The sequence below is a fragment of the Electrophorus electricus genome, chromosome 8 (assembly GCF_013358815.1).
Source record: "Electrophorus electricus isolate fEleEle1 chromosome 8, fEleEle1.pri, whole genome shotgun sequence".
NCBI classification, from domain to species: Eukaryota; Metazoa; Chordata; class Actinopteri; order Gymnotiformes; family Gymnotidae; genus Electrophorus; species Electrophorus electricus.
This window is the reverse complement of record NC_049542.1, coordinates 9,403,580-9,426,227: the sequence shown is the minus strand read 5'-3', so window position 1 is coordinate 9,426,227 and position 22,648 is coordinate 9,403,580. Positions and strand designations below refer to the sequence as shown.

General features: G+C 39.3%; 1 protein-coding gene across 1 annotated transcript; it reads right to left on the bottom strand.

Annotated features, from left to right (window-relative positions):
- Positions 1 to 556: 556 nt before the first annotated feature.
- gtf3c2 (general transcription factor IIIC, polypeptide 2, beta) lies at positions 557 to 21,803 on the bottom strand. Its single transcript, XM_027000443.2, has 19 exons — positions 21,155 to 21,803; positions 20,274 to 20,597; positions 19,772 to 20,075; positions 18,812 to 19,091; positions 17,772 to 17,860; positions 17,558 to 17,635; positions 17,371 to 17,469; positions 16,756 to 16,980; positions 15,741 to 15,852; positions 15,402 to 15,513; positions 9,484 to 9,515; positions 8,780 to 8,909; positions 8,328 to 8,472; positions 5,052 to 5,213; positions 4,821 to 4,908; positions 4,432 to 4,551; positions 3,692 to 3,847; positions 2,475 to 2,582; positions 557 to 1,377 (listed from the first exon to the last, which is right to left on the bottom strand). Exons 2-19 carry the CDS (start codon positions 20,542 to 20,544, stop codon positions 1,159 to 1,161), a joined length of 2,730 nt encoding a protein of 909 aa, XP_026856244.2. The 5' UTR covers positions 20,545 to 20,597; positions 21,155 to 21,803; the 3' UTR covers positions 557 to 1,158.
- Positions 21,804 to 22,648: the final 845 nt, after the last annotated feature.

Genomic DNA, 22,648 nt, shown 5'->3' with positions numbered 1-22,648 from the left:
TAATTCATGAAAATGTTTTTATTATGGTTTTGTTTTTCAGGGACCATTCTAAAATGACATTTTTCTCAAACTAAGAGATGCTTTTCACCCGAGTTAGCTAATAAGCCAATTTCCAACCACCACACAACTACTACTAAAACCACATTAAAATACAAGTGAAGTATTTGATGTGGTGTGCCTAAAAACAGGAAGGCTCAGTAACCAGCTATTTTAGCTTCTTTTATGGTGACCAACATTATGATACAAAAATCAAACAAAGAAATCTCCCAGTATCACGGTGAATCTTCTTATTAACAAAACCCTAGAGATTGCTGCACTATGGTTGCATCTGGCACCTGTCCAGTTTTCCATCACTGGGAGCCAATTACACCTGCTGGGATGTAATTGAGGGCTTGAAAAATGAGAAGTGCCCAGGTGCACCACCTGACACTCCATTACACAAAACTAGCACTTAAGGAACTACACTGACATGCTGCTTACAATTAGCTGGGCTTAACACAGAAAAACATGGTTATTCTAAATGGATTTGGATTCAGACTTAAAGAAAGAAGAGTGTTTGTTTCAACATTTTGGGCATTTATTTATTAAGTCAAAATAGGGTCTGAATTGTTAAAATGCTTACTCACAGTGGGTATATGCAAATTTAACACTTCTGGAACAGTGAATTGGTACTTTGAAAAATGTTTAGGGCAAATATGACTCAAATAAAATATATTGATAAAAGTTGTAATAATGACAGCAATGTTTCCTTCATAAAGAAATACGAAAGACTGCCCAAACAGACTTGGCAAGGCAACACAAAATCTACAAACTTCTGGATTTAGAAAAAAATGCACATCTACAGTAGTTGCAAAGTGTCCTTGATTCAATGAAACCACTGTGTATACCTGTACAACACAGACATCAATAAAAACAAAGCATACAAAATATTAAAATCTTCCACAGCCTTATATCAAAATAGCTTGATCTTTTATAGTTCTTTAAATAAATTAGGATGTTCATTTAAAAAACAGAGGGGTACGGTCAAGTCACAGAAGAGAGACAATGGAAGATTTGGTGAATGGCTATGCCTTGCCACTGCTGATTGCTGCATTCCGAGGGTGTGACCTGTGGTGGTGATGTGTGACCTGTGACGGTGAGGTGTGACGGTGAGCGCCATCAGACCTGCACTGTGTCGGCTGTGCAGCAGTGGATGGCTGCGGCGACACTATCGGATTCCTGAGAGCAGAACATGGCATTGAAGTGGGCCTGGCTCTCCTGGATGAGCTTGTGCATGACGGCACCACTCAGGCCTCTGACGCAGTGCACACGCACCAGGCCCGACTGGCCGGCCGACAGCACCCAGCCGTGAGCACCCATGTTGGGGTTGAAGCGCACCTGTTGGGCGAGAGGGTCACATTCAGATGGAAGACACATGCATGATTTCAAGTGGGCACTAACAGTTTTACTGTTTAATTTTGTTGTTTATTTTTGCCTGCTTTCCTGAAATGAGATCTACAAGATGTCTGGAAGCAGCAGCCAAGATTCAAGGAAAGACAATTCATGGAGCAGACAAAATAATGGCAACACCATATGAAAATGGACTTTATGATTACAGTTACTAAATGATGATTACAATACCACTGAGATTGAGTGCAACCCAATGACGCCAAAGAAGCCAAATGGTTGCTGCCTGAATTAAGTGCATTTGTGTCAAGTGGAACAGTCTTGGAAATCATGACATCATTGGAGAAATGGAAGTCAAAGTAACAAGGATAGAGAAACACTTAACAGGATAGTTGCCAAACACTTAGAATGAATTATGGCTAGATGGCCATTTAGAAAACCCCTTCACAAGACCAAGGAAAAGCAATACTCTGAACAGTCAGCCAAGGAACATGAGGTTATTTTACTGGACTTGGGGCAAACACTTTCCCTTATGATGCTCTCATTTTTCAACAGGCTATTGCTCACATACACACAAGTCAACAAATTCAAGGGTGTCTTCATAAAATGAAATTCGTTGCACACCACAGCTAAACATCACTGAACATTTATGAAAGGTCCCAGGTCACTGAAAATAAAATAGATGTCCACTTCATCCCACAAACACGTGGCATTTATGTTACTGAAGAGTTGTACAAACTCTCATTAGACACACACATCAGTAGCAACATACCAAGAACAGGTGAACCTGTTCTCAAAGCAAAGGGGTGCCCTACAGCTTTTTATGTACTTTTATAGTATTTTTAGTTGCTCCCATTATTTAATGCACTCTCTGTAAATCAAGTCAGCAAGAATGACAATCAGAATAAAGTCAAATGTACTGACAAGGTCAGAAAAGCATATCCTCAGTTCTTTACCATTATATTCTGATCAGGTAATTTTAAAGAATCTACTTATTGCACCTTTAAAAGCACTTACATCTTAGGTACAGAGAACATAAGACTGAAATGTGGCTGAGGAAGGCAAAAATCCTAATCTGATGTGTCTACCTTGTAGAGAGCATTCAGTGGCATCTTATCCACAAACAAGATGCCTTTGGTCTCAGAGGCATGTAGCTGCTTCACTATGGGCTTGTCCTGGTATTTTGAAAAAGATCTCTGTGTGGAAAAGAAAGGAGGCTGTGTCGATACTTATGCCTTAGGAAATGCTGATGCATCACACAACATGACAATAAGAAATTAAAAATGACAACATTCCAGATTCAAGATTCTGATCACAATTTCAGTCTAATATTGTACATAAAGTCTGAGCACATTTACAATGGATTTCTTTTCATGTAATTTTATTTTTATATGAGTACATGGAGCTGGATCAGTGGTCTAAATCACTTTAGTTAACAGAAGCCATGTTTGTGTGTGTGTGTGTGTGTGTGTGTGTGCGTGTGTGTGTGAAAGAGAGTGTGTGTGTATGTGTGTGTGATTGAGAGAGGGAGAGAGAAAGATAGAGAAAGAAAGAACAAGATCTGTTCATTACAGACCAACTGAGAAGAATTAAATTAGCCCAAATCAAACAGCCCTGGCAGCCTGCTGATGTCTAAGGTTCTGTGGCACTGTGTGTGTGTGTTTGTGTGTGTGTGTGTGTGTGTGTGTGTTTGTGTTTGTGCGCGTGCGAGAGTTTAAGTAATGGACACATGCAGCGGGCCATGCAGTCACAGACGAGGGTGGAGGGGCAGTGCATATGACAGGAGAGAACAGATGGAGCTTGGCTACAGAGGGGGGAGGGGCACCCATGTGGGGAGTATTTTTAAATTAATGCAGCGTGCATTGCGTACATAGGCCTAGAGACAGAGCAAGAGAGCTGTTACTAAGTCTAAGAAAGGTAAGGAGAGAGGAAGGGGAGGGGGAGCGGGAGCAAGCGAGCGAGCGAGAGTGTGTAAGAGTGAGTCATTCTGGTTACACACAGACTGCACAGTGCAGGCTTCTGTGCACACATGGGTCCACTTCTTTTCCAGGTGTGCTTGGAGAAGATCTAACAAACCACAGTGCTTTTCTTAGACTGTTCAGAGAAGGTAATGGTATATGCACCAGTGAATAGCAGTGAACACAAAACAAAAACAAACCTGTTCCTATGAATCTCTTTGCCACAACACACACACACACACACACACACACACACACACACACACACACACACAGTCTAAATTCAGCAAAAAACACAGGAGATCAAAGAGAGTTCAAACCAGTGTACAGAACGAGTAGCCACTCACAAGGTCCATATCGTTGAAGCGTAGGTAGTATCTCCTCACAGCCCCTCTATAGCTCTGGGGCTCCTCCTGGGGAGCAGCTCCTGCCTCTCGCGCCTCCTCAGCCTGCCCCTGTTTCTTAGCGGGCCCAAACGGGATCATCTCTGTCCTGTACACTGGCTGCACAGGCAACCACATGTTATAACAGTGGGTGCTTTGCCAATTTATAGCTGTATGCTTTATTGAGAAGCTTTTTTAAAATTTATTTTGAATAAGTTATACTGGCTGTTCCTCAACCCAAGTCATGATATGGAAAAGATCCCATCATCTTTGTGATGTTCTAGGTTCTTTTTGAGAGTTTTTAACTCTTGGTTATGGGTCATGTATGCTTTGTAATGTATTATAGTGTGAGCACTTAATTTTTTGCACGTTATGGTTACTCTTGAAGGCCATTATCCATCATCCCAAAGCCCAAAAATTACACAAAACCAAACAGAGCTGTTCTACAGATAATTAGACGACAAAGACAAAAAATGGCCCACATCTCAAAAAAGTGGTATCATTAAAAAAATGGTTCATGTCAGGACATAGAATGGAACTGAAAAGTAACAAAAGGTCCTGCTTTTGAGAAGTACTACTACTCTTCACAAACACTTTGAGATAAAGCTCAAAGTTCAAGTGGCATTTCACGCTCCAATAAAGCATGCAGCAAAGGACCGGGAGACCAAAATAAGTTAAATAATAATGGTGTGACAAGAACTTACAAATCTATGCCTCTTGGAGTTAGCGTAGATGCAGTTTGGGTCACACAGCAGAGAGCAAACCAAATCTCCTGCGTTGTCCCCAATTACACAAGAGTTCATCCAGTCGGACATAGACAAGCTCTAAGAAATGAGAGAAATGTTGAGGTTGCAGCCACGGAACACATTCGTGTACAGGGTATGTTACATAAAGTGCCATCCAGAAGTATCAACGCACTCAATGTCTTCAAGCCAATATTTGTGAAAGGCACTACATTCAATACAACATAAGAGAGAGAGAGATATATATATATATATATATATATATATACACACACACACACACACACACACACACACACACACACACACACACACACACACACACACACACACACACACACAATTCTCACCCATACAGTAGCTTTCCTTGTACATACGAAGAAAGGCTTTTGACCAAAGTAACCTGAATCGAGGTAATGAAGTCCTTGTTGTCCAAGCCTACAAAAAGGACACACAGGCTTACTCTACAGGTCATACCAAAACAAAACAGACTAGACAATCCACAGAACGGGACTTGTGGTGTGAAAACGCCATCTGGTTCCTTTTGCTGCTTGAAAAGTGAACGAGTGGCGAATACCTACGCAGTATAACAGCACTCCTGGGCTAGGAATACACCTGACCAGAGCAGGGGCCAGGACACCTCTGTGGGCAGGAAGCGCTTGACTGCCTTAAGGGGAGTTGATGTCTTGGACAAGTTCCACAGATTCACCTTGCGGTCATCTCCGACGGTCACCAGCAGCTCACTACATATGAAAACCAGAAGGAATAAAGGTTAGTTCTGTTGTTACAGCTACTCAGTGGAAGCACTACCTTTATTTTGACCCCTTTCTAGAAAACAAACAAACAAAAAAAACCTGTAAATACATTTTGTACTCAGATAAAGATCAATAAAAGGGTTAAATGAGATTAATAAAAAAAATCAGTATTTAAATGCAAACTGCATCTAAACATCTAAATCGCATTTAAGAGATTGAATCCAGATACTACCAAGAAATGCATGTAATGCTATTCCCATAATGTTATCACTACATGAACAGTACACAAACAATGTGTACTTTTCAACATTTTCTTTAAATATAATGTGGAAACCAGCTGGTACAAGCCAAAATAATGTTTATTCAACTATGACAAAATGATCTTCCAGAGGACTGTTTACTGGCTCATCATAGCTTTGATATCAGCAAGAGCAGTGCCTTAATAACCAATGAGGGATTGGTGCATGTAAAAAAAAAGGTGTGTGCTTTATTCCACCCAGCATCAGGAGGCATTCAACCTCACTAAAGGTAACTTCAGGTGAATGTGTGTGTCTCTGGCCCCAAATCATGTCTACTGATACACTTGTATGCCACTTCCGCACAAGCACACTCAGGGCTAGATTGGGCTTCTGTACCCTGAATTGCTCTGCTTAATATATGGTGTCCCATGACTGAAGCACATTATAGTGTGCCCAATTCCATAAGGGCTGGAAGCAATCCCTACTGTTGAGGTTCAAATTTGAGCTAAGCTAGTTTTATGCTACTTGACTGCTGTCGCCATCATGTTTGGTTTTATACCTGCACGTATACAAAAAAAAAAGTGTTGCAACACAGAGGGACACAACCCTAATGGCTAGCTCTCTTAATTAGTTTTCTCCGCTCTGTTACCCCTCAGATTCACAGCTGTGGGAGCCGAGGCTTCCCTTTACTAGGACTGTGAATGATGAGTTCATTAGACATGCACTCTGTGCACCTCAGTGGCTGTCTGGACACATACCATAAATACACGACTGGGTGGGGTGCAATGGAGGTGACATCAGCAGTGCTCTAAACACTTTCCTAATACCCAGGGGTCAGGGACATTAGAGAAAACACACTGATGGTAGTTAAGTGTGCATACATGCAGACGGCTGGAACATTTTGCATGATGAGCATGAAAGTGTGGCTATTATTATTAGTTACATTTATATAGCGCCTTTCTCAGACTCAAGGACACTTTACAGACTGAATTAAAAAAATAATAATTTACACAAACATTCACACAACAAGGTTAGAATGGTACATGACAGTGGTGATGAATGTGCTAGTCGTAAAGTTTTCTTAGCCCACATTACATTCATATAATATCAACTATACATAAGCTGTGTTGCTGATCAAGTGACTATATGGCCAGTCTCCCCCTTTTCAAACGGACACTTCCAGCAGGGTTAAATGTCACCAGTCATCTCAAGCTGGTCATATTAACATGACCATCTTGGGCTAAGCCCACAGATCTCAGTCTCATGGAGACCATTTGGATGAGATGAAACAAGGGGTTTGAATAATATTCAGTTACAATTGTCACATAAATTATTAACACAATGTGGACCTGCACCTTGCTTGATCTATGCTGTGATGAATTCAAGGTTTTCTGGTGTAAAAGGGGATTCTACCTAATATTAGAAAGGTATTCTTTATAGTATGATTACTGGCATAATTTAGAATAACAGAACAGGCAAACCCTTGACAATTTCATCATAAAACATGTAGTCATATAAGTGAAGTACAAATGTAAATATTTCAAAAACCAAACATTTTACATAAAAGAGAGAAATCACTTGATGGTAGCTTCATTTTGACAGTCACAATTTATCACATCAATATACATTACTCTAAGTGAATAAGTATCACTGCTACAAATAGACAGACTGTGTTCTCAATCATACAGCCTAAATAAATACACTATACATCGAATACAACTTCAAGAAAGCACATGTGCACAGTTTGACCACAAACAGAACTGTGTCAATTCTGACCTGACTTCAAGGCAGTAGCACTGTGGTCAAAGCTGCATGCTACCAAGTGCATATGCCATGTGTTAGTGGGCCTGAAGGTGGGGTCATGGGAAAACTCTCTCTGCCCTCCTTGAAGCCTCTGAGGATTAGGTGTGTAGCATGGGGAAGACTCCAGCTCCGCCCACCATTTTACACCCATTGTACTCTTTCTCATTATATATGTGTGTGTGTGTGTGTGTGTGTGTGTGTGTGTGCGTGCATGTGTGTGCATACTGTGTGTTTCACGCATGTGTACGTAGATGTCTAGAGTTCTACACAGATGCCAAACGAGTGGCCATTAGCATTCCAGACCAGAATTAAGATACTGGTGACTTGAGCACAATAGAAATGTTCCGTGCATGACAGGGCTCCAGTGTTCCTTGGAGGCACTGGGATAGAATGTCATTTTTCAAATTAGCCTTTCTTGTTCTGCTCACTGGAGTTAGAATGCCTGCGAGACACACTCTCTCCAGAGTAAGGTCACAGCCATTTAAAGGTACACTCTGCCATGGAATAAGCTGATGATGCAATATGACTACATGAACTGAATGGTAATGTGACACATTGGGATGTTGTTGTCTTTTAGAAGAATGTAATACCGAATGCAATGTGGTACTAACCCCTAATGAATATGCCACCTGATGCAATCATACTCTACCAACTTCTCAGCTCTGGTCACTTCTTCTCTGTGGATGTGACTGAGTTTGTCATGAATTGTCACGAAAATTTTGAGGAGATAATCTGCTTTACAGTGGGCAGTAAATGATCATTAATACCTAAAAAGGGACTGGTGTTTAAGCATAAACCATCCCAAGTAAAGGGTATCCTTTACTCCTGCTGCAAATTTCATGCAGAATTTGATTTCAACACATCTGTCCCAGCTTCTGATTAGTCTCATGCCAATAAACAAATTTTTCTAACTATGGATTGGAGAGAAACCAACCTATCTACCAACATTATTAAACATACATCATATTGTATCTTGTTAAGTTAAAAAGACTAATATGGTAAGGCTAATTTAACACTACAAGCTGTTCCAGGAGAGGACGAAAAACACTCAAGCTCCTACCTTGAGGCTTTGCACCAGCTGAGGCAGCGAACAGTGTTGTCATGGGCAAGGAAACAGTGGTATGGGTAAAGGCAGACAGATCTATCTGGAGCCCTGACTTTCTGCAAGGGTGACTTGGTGCTCAGATCCCACAAAGCCACCATACCTGGAAAGGAGGTATTCAAAATATCCTGTAAATCTTTATCTTCAAATAGCAAATGACTGTATTTAGAAAAATACGATTAAAAAAAATCAAATACCAATTTTCAGATACATGCTTAGTCATGTTTTATACTGCACGTTGACTATTTATGCAGTAGAAAACACTGATGGAAGCGACATCCTTAAATCTGTTACACGCAAATAGACCTTTGAAATGGCTATTATTTGTGAAGCTGATTTAACTGCCCATCACTGCTTAAATTATTTTTTTCCACGCCTAAATTATGAAAAACCAGAAGATGACCAATCACCATCGGAGAAGCCACCTGCCAGGATATTGTGTGGCTTGACAGGAAGCCAGTCAAGGGCAAAGCACTGGCCGCTTTGGCCGTTGTGGTCTGCCTGGTTGGAGCCTACCTTCACAGTCATGATACGCTTCACCTGTGCAGAGAGGCAAGTCAGACATTGCTGAAGGAATTGGTGTGGTCAATACTTCTACTCATGTTACTTCTATATCTAGCATTTTAAGCAATTTTGTACTTAAATCGGCCTTTTAAAAAAGTGCACGTGTAGTCTTCCAACTAAATGGTCAGAGTGAATTGTTCACAGATTTGACAAGTAAGGTATTAAGACCAAACTAAGCAATTGCTTTATAACTTCATAATATATCATCAGTACATAAGGTATTTTATGATGAATGCATGATTACTGTCACTACAGTAATTACATGTAATTACACTTAATGATAATCAACAAAGCTACTGACTAATCTACTGATTTGACTATGATTGTCTTATACTTAAGATTAAATTAAACACGCAGAGGCAGAATTCTACAGAATTCTATCCTTTGGAAAGATCACAATCTTACAGCGCATTTTATGAGTGAATTGTGCATTAATTATAAAAAGCAATGAAATATTTCAGAAAATGGTAAGATAACCTATTACAAAGCAAATGCTGGTGTTTTACATGTGAAGATAAGATTATCTCTGGTAGAGGGATTATTGACTTACTCTATATATCAATGGTGCTTGGCTGGCTTCTCCTGTTGGGGAACACATCAATAGCACTTATCAACTCTGCATGGTTCTTGATAAGAAGATTATAATTCAGTACATGAGTACCCATTCATCATGAAAGACAATTAAAACAAGAGGAGCAGAATATGGCCCCTATTAAGTTGATAACAACAACGAATGCACATGCACAAGCAATCCAGTTAACAGCCTAGCACACCCTCTTGTAGTGTATAATCACACAAATCCAATTGTATAATCAAACTGCATTGAGCCTTGATGATACTAGTGCCTGTAAACCAAGGCAAAGTGAATACCCCCCCAGCCAGAATGACTCCTGAACAATCATCCCAACTACCAATATCAACTATTGCACTCACTACAAACCAGTGACATTGCTGGGTTGGACTGGATAGCGCCTCCAAATTGGGTCTGGCTCAGTTCTAGGTTATAGCCAGGAATGCACATCAGTGTGCTCCTTTATGGTAGGTAAATGGCAATATTCATAGCACCAGTTCCTCCAAAAGACTACCACCATTTCACATTTAAAGAAATGGGACATAAGCCTTAACCTTATAATTAATCCAAAAATGCTACCATTGCTTATGCTCAAAAAATGCCAGTAGGTATCAGCACTACCCAAATGAAATCACATCAGATGATCTTCAATATCTTTCACTCAGTGTTAGTCAAATACGCAGTCCGAGTCAATACCTTCTTTAACTCTTCATTGAACTTTCCCATGCTCCATTGAAATAAACGGGGTATGAGTGTCTTTACCATAGACCCAGGGATAGAATGTTACCCAAATGTATATAAAAGGCAGGAAGTAAAAAGGAGAGAATATACAGATGTATCTAAATCTCTGAGGAAGACACGGACAAGTGGATAGTAAGGTACTTAACATTTCCTGCTATGCAGCTGATAACACGCTTTTCAATATGCAGCAGCTTCTATCAGGGGAGTGCTTGAATGAACTTTCCAACAAGACATGATTAATTAGCCTGTGCTCATTCTCTCTCTACAATAAGGCATAGAAAACAGAAAAAGGGATGATAAACAGCTAAGTGTGCTGAAGAATACACAAGTGTGTTTGTCTGTATGCATGTGTGTGTGTGTGTGTGTGTGTGAGAAAAAGAACGTGAAATCAGAGTCATACACCACGGTGAAAGGTCGATCAGGTCGATAAAGCAAGACACTTTGCATCCCATCGGTGCGGCCAGCACTTGCCCTGGGTGAGTAAGCCTTTTCTGATGGACACTCCGGAGGAAGTGGGTGTCAGCTATGAGTCTGAAATTCATGGCTTCAAACACTAACAACTGCATAGCGATGCATCTTCTTTGTCATTTCAATTATAGATTCTTGTCTGATGGAAAAAAATACCAATCTCCACTGAGGGAGGGGGGGAGTCTGTTTCCTATTAGCCTCCTTTTCACAGGTTATGGACACACTCCTGACCATAAAAAACCCCCCCAAAAAATCTAATCATCTTTCTCAGTCTTGGTGGTATAATAAGAAGAGTGTGACTGCATGTGGACTATTTTACTGCCATAACCTGGCAATGAACCTATTTACTAAAGGATGACATTTCAGTAAATGGGCACTAACCCAAGTTACCTGAACTACAGCTAAGCTGAATTTAGTGACAGTTCAGCTCTTGAATGTCGGCACTGATGTGCCTCTGACTTTATTTTGAATGCATGGTCGGAAATTATATCCGACATTTTCTTTAACACTTAGTTGACAATTATACACAATCACAAAAAGTATCTGACACATTATAGTCGCAAAGAAAAGATTATCACTACAGAAGGGCCAGCAGGTGTTTCAGGCTTGCAGTGAGGGAGGCAAGAGGCTTTTTGGTGGGGGTCATTTATTTCAAGGAGATTTCTTTTGGCAGAAAATGACTGTCTGGGCCACCGAACAAGGTGAGAAAGACAGAGCATGTGAGAGAGAGCACTACAGAGAGAGAGAGAGAGAGAGAGAGACAGAGAGACAGAGAGAGACCCATCTACTGCAGCATAAGCCGGAGGCGTTTGTCATCATGGACAATGATGTTTGGAGAACTGTGAGAGGCAATTTCTGTAGTAATAACAGAAGAGTTTTAAAGACCAGCAATTAAAGTGTGGAAGAGAGAAGCCTTTGAGGGCAGATAAAATATTTATCTTACAAGTCAAATACAGTGTGCTTGTGTTTTATAACAACTAGTCGGAGTCATGGTGCAGATTTTAGACATGCACCAGGTATTTGATCCATTGTGCTCAATGCCACACATTGGCCATATTTAATAAGATAATTAGCCAAATATTAATTACATTTTAACCAAACAAGAAGTCTTAGGCAATTTTTTTTTCTTACCTCATTATCTGGGCAACATAAAGTATGCTATTCCTAATAATAATGTGAAAGAAATTTGCCTTTGTGTACTTGGCTCTAAATGGTAGAATAGATATCTTCATTTGAGACCCATTTACAAATCAAATCAGTTCAACTCCAACTTTCCTCCCATACTGTGAGTTCAACTAACTGATTCAGCCTCTTGAAAGCTCTTTAAACAGAGCATTTGATGTGTTTAAACTGTTCAAGCCTTAAGGAACGGTAATTAGATGCATGTTAAGGTTTCCTGTAGGATCAATGGATTAGACACAGAAATGGAGATGGGGAGGAGAAAAGGAGAAAAAGAGGCTGACAGAACTGAATAATGCACTCAATAACGAAGATGCTCTGTTCATGGATGTGTGCCATCCCGGGCTTATCTGCAGGAGCAGCTGAGAGAGAGAGAGAGAGAGAGAGAGAGAGAGAGAGAGAGAGAGAGAGAGAGCATTCACACACTGAATCATGCATGGTCCCTGTGGGACCTGCAGTTCAGACAATGGGGCCAACTGAATAAGCGTTTGCAATTACAGTGTTGTGGATATAATGCTTGACTGTTTTTATGAAACAAATACACCATCTTAGTCTTGGGCTGTAGAGTAAATGAAGCAAGTGGATGTCCAAATATGGAGAACTGACATTGGATCACGCTGGTATTAGGTCTGTCAGTATTTATTACAGCATGAGTAAGAAAAGTAAGGAAAACACAATCACTGGTGCAGACTGTAGACATTTACACACTGAATTCTGAAAACTAAGTATTTGTGAATGCACAATATCAAGGTTGTCAGACAACACTGGATGCTTAATCTGTCTGCTGCTGGGAAAGTTAGTTATTTTTAAGGATACTATTAATAGTGTGTGTAGACACTTGAGTAATAAAAAAGTACTTATGCTAACCTATTTCTGATGTACTCTGTACAGTGAGTAAAATGGTTTGTAAGAGTCAAATCAGAAAACAGAGCAACCCACAAAAAAGAAGTGGATTTTATTTTAGCTTATGGGCAGTCTCATCCATAAATGTCATGGAAGTCTTTACAGCTCCCACAAGGTACCATGGCCAGCAAGCATATTCCAAAACGTCAGCTTCTAATAAATGGTTAGAGGTCAGTGCAACAGCCCCACATCTATGGGCTATTCATGTCATGCATACAGTGTAATATAATCAATACTCAATACTAAATATAGAAAATTCAGACTAGGCTTGGGCTATAATGTAAATTCAGACAGAATTACAGCAATAAATGATATTATGGTGTTTCAAACATGAACCAATTAGACCTTACAGCCTAAGCGATCTGCTACATCTCAGTGGAAGAATGACAGGCAATTAAGATAGCAAATCTTAATTCTGTAAAGAAAAAAACCCCAAAGAAATAAAACTGGTTTTGGTTCATCTTTTGAACCCGGCAGTTCATTTATAGTTTGACAACACAGACTGGTTCAGACATACTGCTAAATTTATTATGTTTAACGTTTTTCAGCTGTTCATGCCAACAAGCATTATTTTGGATTCAACTATAGTCATTTAAATTCAGTGGGTAATGGACATAGTTCTTGTGTTGAGATGTATTGTTATTTTATTTAACACTATTAAAATTTATTTACCTCTCTTTAGCAGAGAGTAGGTCACATGTATTTTTCCACACATTGACTTTCTTTGCTTCATTTGCATATACACCTGCATTCCTTGCCAGACTGAAAATCTATGTTATCTATCTTTTTAGTATGATTTTAAATTTTATATTTGTAGTTCATTAGAGATGTGTGGCCTATAAATTAATCCAATCTTTTCTATGGTATTGCTTTTAACTAACCATAGATTAGCATGCTTGTACAAAGGGAATGGTTAAAATGTGAAAAAAAACATGGCAACAGTACATGACACAAAGCAACAGAACAATAATTAGCTTAATATTGTCTTAATATCGTCATAATAATATGAATTGTTGCTATATTCGATAATATCATTTATCAGCACCAGGGTCCTCAGGACACAGAAAGGAAGAACACTGGAATTAGACACTGCAATATCAACAGCACATAAAGAGGAATGCCAGCAGGGAAAGGATCAGTATGGTATAGTCAAGCGAGTCCTCAGGAAAGTGGTACAGACTGGAATTAAGAACCTCAAAAGACATGAATTCATACTACAATTAAATTTCTATGGGATTTTTTCTCCCAGTCTGACTGTGATAAATGAGTCCCTGGGAGTGTACGAATTTATCTGTGAGCATGCACACACGCACACACACGAGATATAATAATGAATGCAGCGAAGGGCAAAAGACCAACTTGTCTGCAGCATTCTCTGAACATTGGACCTTCCCCTGCTGCTGACTGATTTTTAATACTGCTCTATGTTTTTCACATTCTCTGTACTGTAGCATTTCATTGCAGTACCTGTTTCTTTCTGTAAATATAGTCATATACACACTGGAGTAACACTTATAAGTGCATGCACTGTTGGAGAACCTCTGCTGCTCGTTCAGATCTACCTCATTCCACTTTACATAACATCTTATATGCACTGATATTTCAAGAGCCTAAAATATATTTTTATCATGCTAAGAGTAAATTGGAATATAGCCAAGCTTTTCTACTTCACATTTTATCCTCCTGTTAGATGAAAACTGCCTTTAAAAATGTGACTTATTTGCCCTAGTTCGTTCGATTCAAGACCTAACCTGGCCAGAGAAGGGTGGAGTGTCAAACCATTTTCTGTAATGCAGAATCAATATTACCAGTGTCTTGAACCCCTCTGAACTTTTTAAAGCTATTTTTCTTAGTACTTAAAAGCATTAAAAATAAATCATTCTACAAATAATAGCTCATATCCTGAGGAATAGATTGAAAGAAACTATTTTTAAAATCTGCCTATGTGGTGTTTGGCTAAGAGCAGTTAGCTTTGGCCACTTTGCTACCATAGCTTATGAACATCTGTTTTGGCACAGTGCCCTCTTCTGGGAGAATACAGAAACTTCAAAATCTTTTTTGCATTCATCTAGCATTATCACTGCACATTTACACTAATATGAATGAACGTGATTTGTGCTCCACCTCTCATTAATTTCTAAGGAGACAAGCAGCAGTAGTGCATGGAGGATTATGGGAGCAAATGTGTTGTGAACCAATCAAAGAAAGCATTGAAATGTTGAGCTATTCTCAATTTTATTTCACTGGATGTCAGACAATCATAACCAAGTGGTGCATTTCCTCATGTAACATCAAGCCACAAGCTGAAATCAGTGTTGTGACAAGATGTCACAAGGAGAGGATTATTATCACTGGATCAAGGTCTGATGTACTTTTCTTTGATGTACTTTTATACTTTTCAAGAAGTGGAACAAGAGTTTTGCTTTGCTGCAGGATAAATGTACTGCCATTCAGACATCTTGAAAAGTTGCCCTTTTATACTGAACTTAGACTACCTTCTGTTGTAATTGTAATGTTATGATTATGGAGCTGGGTTGATGTCAGTGTACACAGATTCTTATCTACCTTATACTCGCCATATAGCAGTATATCTTGCAATCACTAACCTGTTGCTGGATTTTGGGTCATTAGAGCCTCTGGGTGTGGTAGACTGTAGACACCAATAGATCCATTAGAAAAAGCTGCGGCAATGAGTCCTAGTCGAGGCATGTGTGGAGTCTATGAGGAAATGGACACATTATATGATTAAATTGAAATATAACAGTTAGAAAATAGAGCAATAGTTTGTTTCAAAACCTGAGCTAGTGGTATGTTTGCCTAGTGTATTCCACAAGGCACATGTATAGTTCACTGTGTCTAGTTGCACAAAGAGAAGTTCTTCATAATGGCATTGAACAATATCTTTTTTGTTGTCGTGCACTGTTGTCTACTTCTCACATGTTTACCTTTCTGTTAGTAGTAGGCTGTTCCCAGGCTCCTGAGGGACACCACTTTAGATTCCAGATGCAGCCATCATTTATTGCCAGAGCGTAGGCTAGGTGTGGAGAGGATGATGGTCTGAGGAATAAAAATGGATAACTGACATCCTGCACAATGATAGTCATTTGCAAGTTTCTACAGCCGTATACTGGATTTATCAGTGGATTAGGGGATCAGTGGTCTTTAGATCTTTAAAAGCCTTCTGTGCCATTTCGAATATGGCACCCTAAGTACAGATAAGAGATAATTTGGTGAAACAACTAACTACACATACCACTGATTCAGTCCAGTGATGTTTTTTTGTTTTTTTTTGCACAGGAGCTCCGAGGCTACTGCTGATAGCCTAATAAAGAAGAATAGCCTAATAAGGGCAACATTTATCACACTATACATTTCTTTACTGACTACAAGAAATGTAAGCAGAAAGCTGTACATTTGACTTTCAGGCCTACTGACCACTGGTTATGTAGGCAACAATGTATTTGTGTATAACACGGATGACATGCAGCGGTATGTGCTTAGACCAAAGATGTATTTAGAAAAGTTTGCAATCCCAACCAACATGTGCGATTTTTCAGCTGTGATTCTTTATTCTGAGATTTTTCAAAGTCTCTTAAGCTTTAGGTACTCGAGTAGTAATTAGAAAGTTGCCAGTTCAAGTCCCACCACCAAGCTGTCACTGTTGCTTTGTATAAAAGCACCAGCTAAGTGCTAAAAAGTTCCCCTCCCCTCTTTGCATATGTTTCCCAAATATTTTGAGGGCTTTTCCACCTCTCTTCACCTCCACCTCTTTTTGGAGACTGCTATTACTAATGTATTGTATTATTGAATGGAAAGCATTTGAATATGCTCAAAGTGCTACAAAAGCTCATAAAAGAAGCACTTGCAAAAAGTAAATATTTGAAGATTAATGAAATCTGTTACTCAAACATCCATATCAATGATAGTAATGAATAGTGTACTAGTCATTTAGCCACTCACCTACTCATCTGTAGATTGCCCAGATCCCACAGTTGCAGCAGAGCATGCTCTGTGTGGAGTATATTCATTTTGTGCCGGTCATCCATGCCTCTGTTGCAGTACAGGGCAGCATACTGTTTATCTGAAGCTCCATCAGGACACGGGCACCACTCCATCGCCCAGACAGGGCCACCAACAAAGAAGAGGGAATCCCACCTCTCTGAATGAGGTGGCAGGGATTCAAACCTATAATGCAAGAGGACCAGTAAACACATTTAGAGTAAAATGAATAAAGTGGTGTTACATGAATTATGCGAACAATACAGTCTTTAAATTTTGTATTTTCCCCTACCCTAACCCACTCCTATCCGATTCAACTCATAGGTTAAATACTGGGCCATTAATGAGATGTCTAATGATATTCTCTGTAACTTGAAAAAACAGTCTAATATTTCATTACCTTTTCACCCTCTGTAGAACACTCTGACCCTTGATTCCATCACGGGATAACATAAATGTCATTGATTCAACTCATAGGTTAAATACTGGGCCATTAATGAGATGTCTAATGATATTCTCTGTAACTTGAAAAAACAGTCTAATATTTCATTTTTCATCCTCTCATTTTTCACCTACCTTTTCACCCTCTGTAGAACACTCTGACCCTTGATTCCATCACGGGATAACATAAATGTCATCGATTCCTCCTCCTTGGGTAAATATTTTTCTGCCTCACTGATATATATGAAACAAATACATTAGAATTGTCAGTTTACATGGTTAAAATATATAAAATACATAAAATATCAGTATACATTAATACCTGATAGACATTAGATGCCAGTCAGTGACTGAGGGCATCCACTCTGAGAATACCCAGGGGGAGCAATGCTCATCACGACTAAAAGAAGCATTCGAAAAGACCAAGGTGATGAAAATCCAAGAAATGTAGTGATGTACATATTAAGCTATGAATGAATGAATGAATTGAATGAATGAATGAATTAATTAGAAAAAAACAAAAAACAAAACCTTACAATTCTTTGGTGCTTCTAAAAGATGCCCATACAGGTTGCATGGCACTGTTAGAAAATCCGTTGATTCCAATCACTTTGGATTGGCTCTTCTGTAAGGAAAAGTAGGGGTGATCACACTGAGATACAGATAATGCACTACAAATGTACTCTCTCATTGTTTGGACTTGGCTATCTTTGTAATTTATCTCTTCACTCATCAAGCCAACTGAAATTTTGGATTTGTTATAACTTCTCATTTCTTCTCATAAGATAAAATCACAGCATGTTTTTTTGATTCCTGGATGCTGTGTCCTTTTGGGCCTGTTTACGCCATGTACATGTGTTCCACGGCCCGATCTAGATGGCTGCATCTGGCTATAATTTGGCTTGATTTTGTTTACACTTCTCACTAAAATGCATCCCCAGTGTGAGCAGATGAGATCCAATTTCATTGTCCTGTGTAAAAAGAGCACCAACATATATGATTTGTTTTACTTTTTAGCATAAACATGATTTCTCACCCACTACTACCAGAGTATTATATGCTGTCAAATAAAAAACATAAGAAAGCATTAAATCATCTGCATCAGCGGGGGAGAGGGCTTTGTCCGGAAGCTGCATTGCAGTGGTCAGTGCTACTGTCCAGAGTACTATTTGGGTAAGAAAAATAAGTCAGAACTCAGTAGATGGATTTCTGTTTATATGTGGATAACAAAAACACATTCCATTTACACTTGTGTTAAATGTGGTGAATGTCCATCTCAGTCCACCTCTGATTGTGGTTTGAGTGACTATCATAATTCAATCATAATGCATCCAATCACAATGTGGCCAAATTAAATCTGTTATATCATCATCTAAAACCCCCCCCCCCCAACCCCCCCCCAAAAAACGGTTTTAATGCAAGTTGTAAAGAGCCTAATTGTAACTCACCTTGCTTTTTACTAAGAGCAACAAAAAGGCATTTTGCACTTGACTTCCAAACATATTTGCCATTGAACACTGTGTGTAAACAGTTATGATCAACAGATGCCAACGGTTCTGATATAACGCATCCCTACTTTATTCAGCTGCAAGCATGGCTTTGAATCTCCATACTCCTCATCATCGTCTTCCTCACTTTCCACCTCTCCATGGCCCTCTGGGTTAAAGTCAGCATCATCGTTGTTGTCGCCATCATAGTCCGGGGCTTTTCTTTTCCGGCCCCTCCCTCTCCCTCTAACTGAGGTTTTTCTCTGAGGAGTACTGGCCAGCTGGATTGGACTGGTGTCCTCTCTCTTTGTGGATGCTGTGTCAGCATGCTCAAGATCCTTGTGGATTTTTTGCAGGTACTCTAGAGCACTAGTGAAAAACAGTGATTCAAATTATAAAAAGAATCACATTTACAATCTAAAGCAATATGATGAATGCCTTACAAGACCAAACAAGAGTGAATTTACGGCATTTTACTTCATGATGGTATTTCAGCAGCCCTGGCTATCATAGGAATAACTAATCAGTGATTAGTGGTATAGGCTTTGAGCTCTGAAGATCAAATCCATGAAGCCACTGAACAACAAAAAGCTAACCATGATCAGTCAAAGATCATTTTCTGCCTTCCACTTTCTCTGTGTCTATAAAGTTCAGTCCAGACAGTTAGTACTGCTTGGAAACAGCAAAGATCACAAGACTTTAAGGGTGCATAGAAAACAGAGCTCAACTAAAGGCACATTAATGTCAATGAAATAAAAATGAAAATACAGTAATAGAATACAATCACAAGCTGCTCACTGATACAATGTGTAGTCAGCATTCTTCACTCTTGTCAGCTCATGTAACAATTACTATGTCATGAATTCACTGCTAAATATCCATATTATTATCTCATAGTACACACTGGCTTTTTTCATTGTTTACTTTTTCTAACCTATTTTGTGCACATTAGTGTTCTTCAGAGTAGGATATTTTAGGGAATTATAGCTCAACTCCATTATTTCATGGATTTTTGGAGATTCAACAAGAGAAAAGTTTTAAAAGCATACACTTTTGCAGCTCTCCTTTTTGGGCGGCCACCTGGAGTCATCTCAGGGGATTCTAGAATGGCAGGACTGTCATGTTGAAGAGGAGTTTGTGAAAGTGATTCATTAACTTTTTGTTTGATTTTTGCTGGAGCTTTGCTTCTGCTTGTTTCATTTTTTGGTTCTGCATCAGAAGCAGAGTCCTTCTTTGACTTCTGGTTGTAAGCTAATTTTTTTCTTGGACGCCCCCTTTTACGCTTTTTGATTGCTGTTGGTAAAGCCTCTTGGTCATCGTCTGAGGGAAGCTGAGAGCTGACAGCTGCCTGTCCTGCAAACAAACATATACTAGCCCTCACTTTTTACATCTCTCATTAGCAATGTATGATTTATGTGAGTAAGCTTGGTGAGTTGCATGGTAATAAACTGGTGACAAGAAGAATGGACAACACATTTAGTAAACCAATCATGTCCTTCCATGCGCATGTCCTTCACAGGTATGCATGAACAAACACACAAACAAACTTGCCTTCACACATTTCTTGACTTGCTTCAAGGGACAAGTTGATCGTGCTAGAGTCTGATCTCATTTTCGTCTCAGATTGGTTATAATCAGATGCCTGAGGTTCTGATTTTCTGTCCTGGGGTACATGGACATCCAAGGGATCTCCATTCAAGTCACAAGCACTTTCACTGTCCATACGGTTAATCTGTTCACTTTGTTCCTCTGCGTCTTTTTCGCAGGGAAACCCCATTAACTCTCCTGTTTGTATGCCCACCTCTGGGGCAGTACCTGCCATCAGCACTTGAGCCTCAGTTTCACAGCAAAGCTGTCAGTGCAGCACACGAATACCTTAAAGAAAAGTTCCGAGGACACGGTTAGCATTTAATGGCTAATGGTATGTATACGAATGACTGATATTGCATATTATTAGATATTAGAAAATGTAGACGCAGTAACATTTCTGGTGACAAAACATATTCGACGACCAGCCGAAGATAGTGCTAGTTACTGGATCTAAAACAGCTTGCCTAGCTTTAGCTGGCGGAATAATTGAGTTGGCTACCTAGCTAGTTAGCTAGCTTATATGCTTGTATTGTATAGTTAGCTAGGTATCTTACTTTAGCTAGTCAAACAAGCTCACTCATGTTAACAGAATTCTTATAATATTGCAAAACAAAATATTCTGGACGAAAGAAAATAAGTCTCTAAACAACATTGCTAGCGTTAGCTGGCTAACTTTAATCAATCAAACTAACCTCAATGCCTATTAGCTGGATACCTAGCTAGCTATTAAGATAGCTGGTCGTTTATTTACCACTTAACACCACATTTTTGTATCACGTCCGCTAGTTGACAATTTCTACGGACAGAATACTTTATTATGTTTATCAGTGTGTAATACTCACAGAACACATGACCACTTTTTCCGTTGGTATTGAGCGTTTTATCGGTGGCTCAGTGTGTTTGTCCACGCTACAGCAGGTCACCGCCAAACTAGCTACCTCGGTTCGAATCCGCGTCACATTGAACACGAAAGTACAAGAGCAAGGAAACAAACCGACTAAGGTCTTGGCCCGTCTTTGAATACCGAGTCGGTTAAAGTTGAAAAATATCTTACGTCTTGTTAGCGTTAAAGCAATTAAGAACAGAATACTGGTAATTTCGATTTGTCAGTCTGTCCTGTCCGCCATGTTTTTCTTTGGTAACGAAGAACCCAGCTCGCTACTGCCCCCTATTTCAAAAAAGCTTTATAGTAAACATTGAAGCCTTGACTCTACCTTGACTCTTGCATCTAGCCCAGAACCAGAGATACTCAAACTTTGTCCTTCTGAGGGCCCTTTGCCAGTTTTTGAGAACTTGGGGCCCCTGTCAATATACAAACTACTGCAGTGTATGTATAAAGAAAATCAGGTCAAATTTGTCCAAATCATCATGTCAATATAAGACAATGGCATGAAGTGACATTTCTTCTGCAAATTTGTTGAAACTTACAATGTATCATGTAGCCAATTATTATTAAGCTACTGATGATAATGATGATTTAAAATTATAACGATTATTATTAAATTGCAAGAAAATGTTTTGTAAATCCCTGAACAATAATTGTATGGAAAGATTTCAATTTGCATACATTTACTCCTGAAGGAGTAATTGGAAGTTGTCTATGCAGGTTATATGAAATAAAGGATTCATAGTAAACAGACCAAGTCATATATTTTTTAAAAGTCTAGTTACTATAATTACAATGATATGGATATCTTGTTGACTTTCACAGATATATGCCCATGAAAACATCTGAGTAAGATGAACTGTCTGCATTTTTAATAGACCAACAAATGACATCAGCAGGACTTGACTACATCAAAAGGACATGCCTATGTTATGTTCAATACACTCTGTTAAAAGAACATTTTAATAGCACCTATTCGTGAATTCAGTTCACTCAATTTCTGTGTAGAGAAGTCTCTACTTTCTCCCGACAGATAATATGTTTTGTGTCTAAATGTCGTATTAGTTTTGTTGGTTTCAAGCTGTCGATAGCAAGTATCTGAACAGATGACATCCTGCAGCCTTACCTCCCCACATACTTACTTCGTGGAAGTAAACCCATATTTTAAATAATCTTTATCATATCTTCTCTTTGAACATACCCAAAACAACCCTAGAAGCCAATTTAAGGCTATTTGGGATGGGTTTACCAAGGTAATGCCCTGTCCCCACTGCTGTTCTGTTTAAGCCTGAACCTATGCCTCTTCAGTGAAATCACCATCAAGAGTGGCTATGGATACTGGCTAAAGAGTAAAGCAACCAACAGCCACCTCCTCCATATGGATAACATCAAGCTGTAGGCCAGAGGTGAATGATACATTGACTCACTAGTCCATTTCACCAGGATAATC

Excerpts from the sequence above, each read along its gene's own strand:
- gtf3c2 (XM_027000443.2), bottom strand. The coding sequence starts at position 20,544 with ATGGCAGGTACTGCCCCAGAGGTGGGCATACAAACAGGAGAGTTAATG. Across the intron at positions 17,861-18,811 it reads CATGCTTGCAGCTGAATAAA|AAGAGCCAATCCAAAGTGAT; the intron begins GTAGGGATGCGT and ends TTTTCCTTACAG. Across the intron at positions 17,636-17,771 it reads TTTAGAAGCACCAAAGAATT|TCGTGATGAGCATTGCTCCC; the intron begins GTAAGGTTTTGT and ends TGCTTCTTTTAG.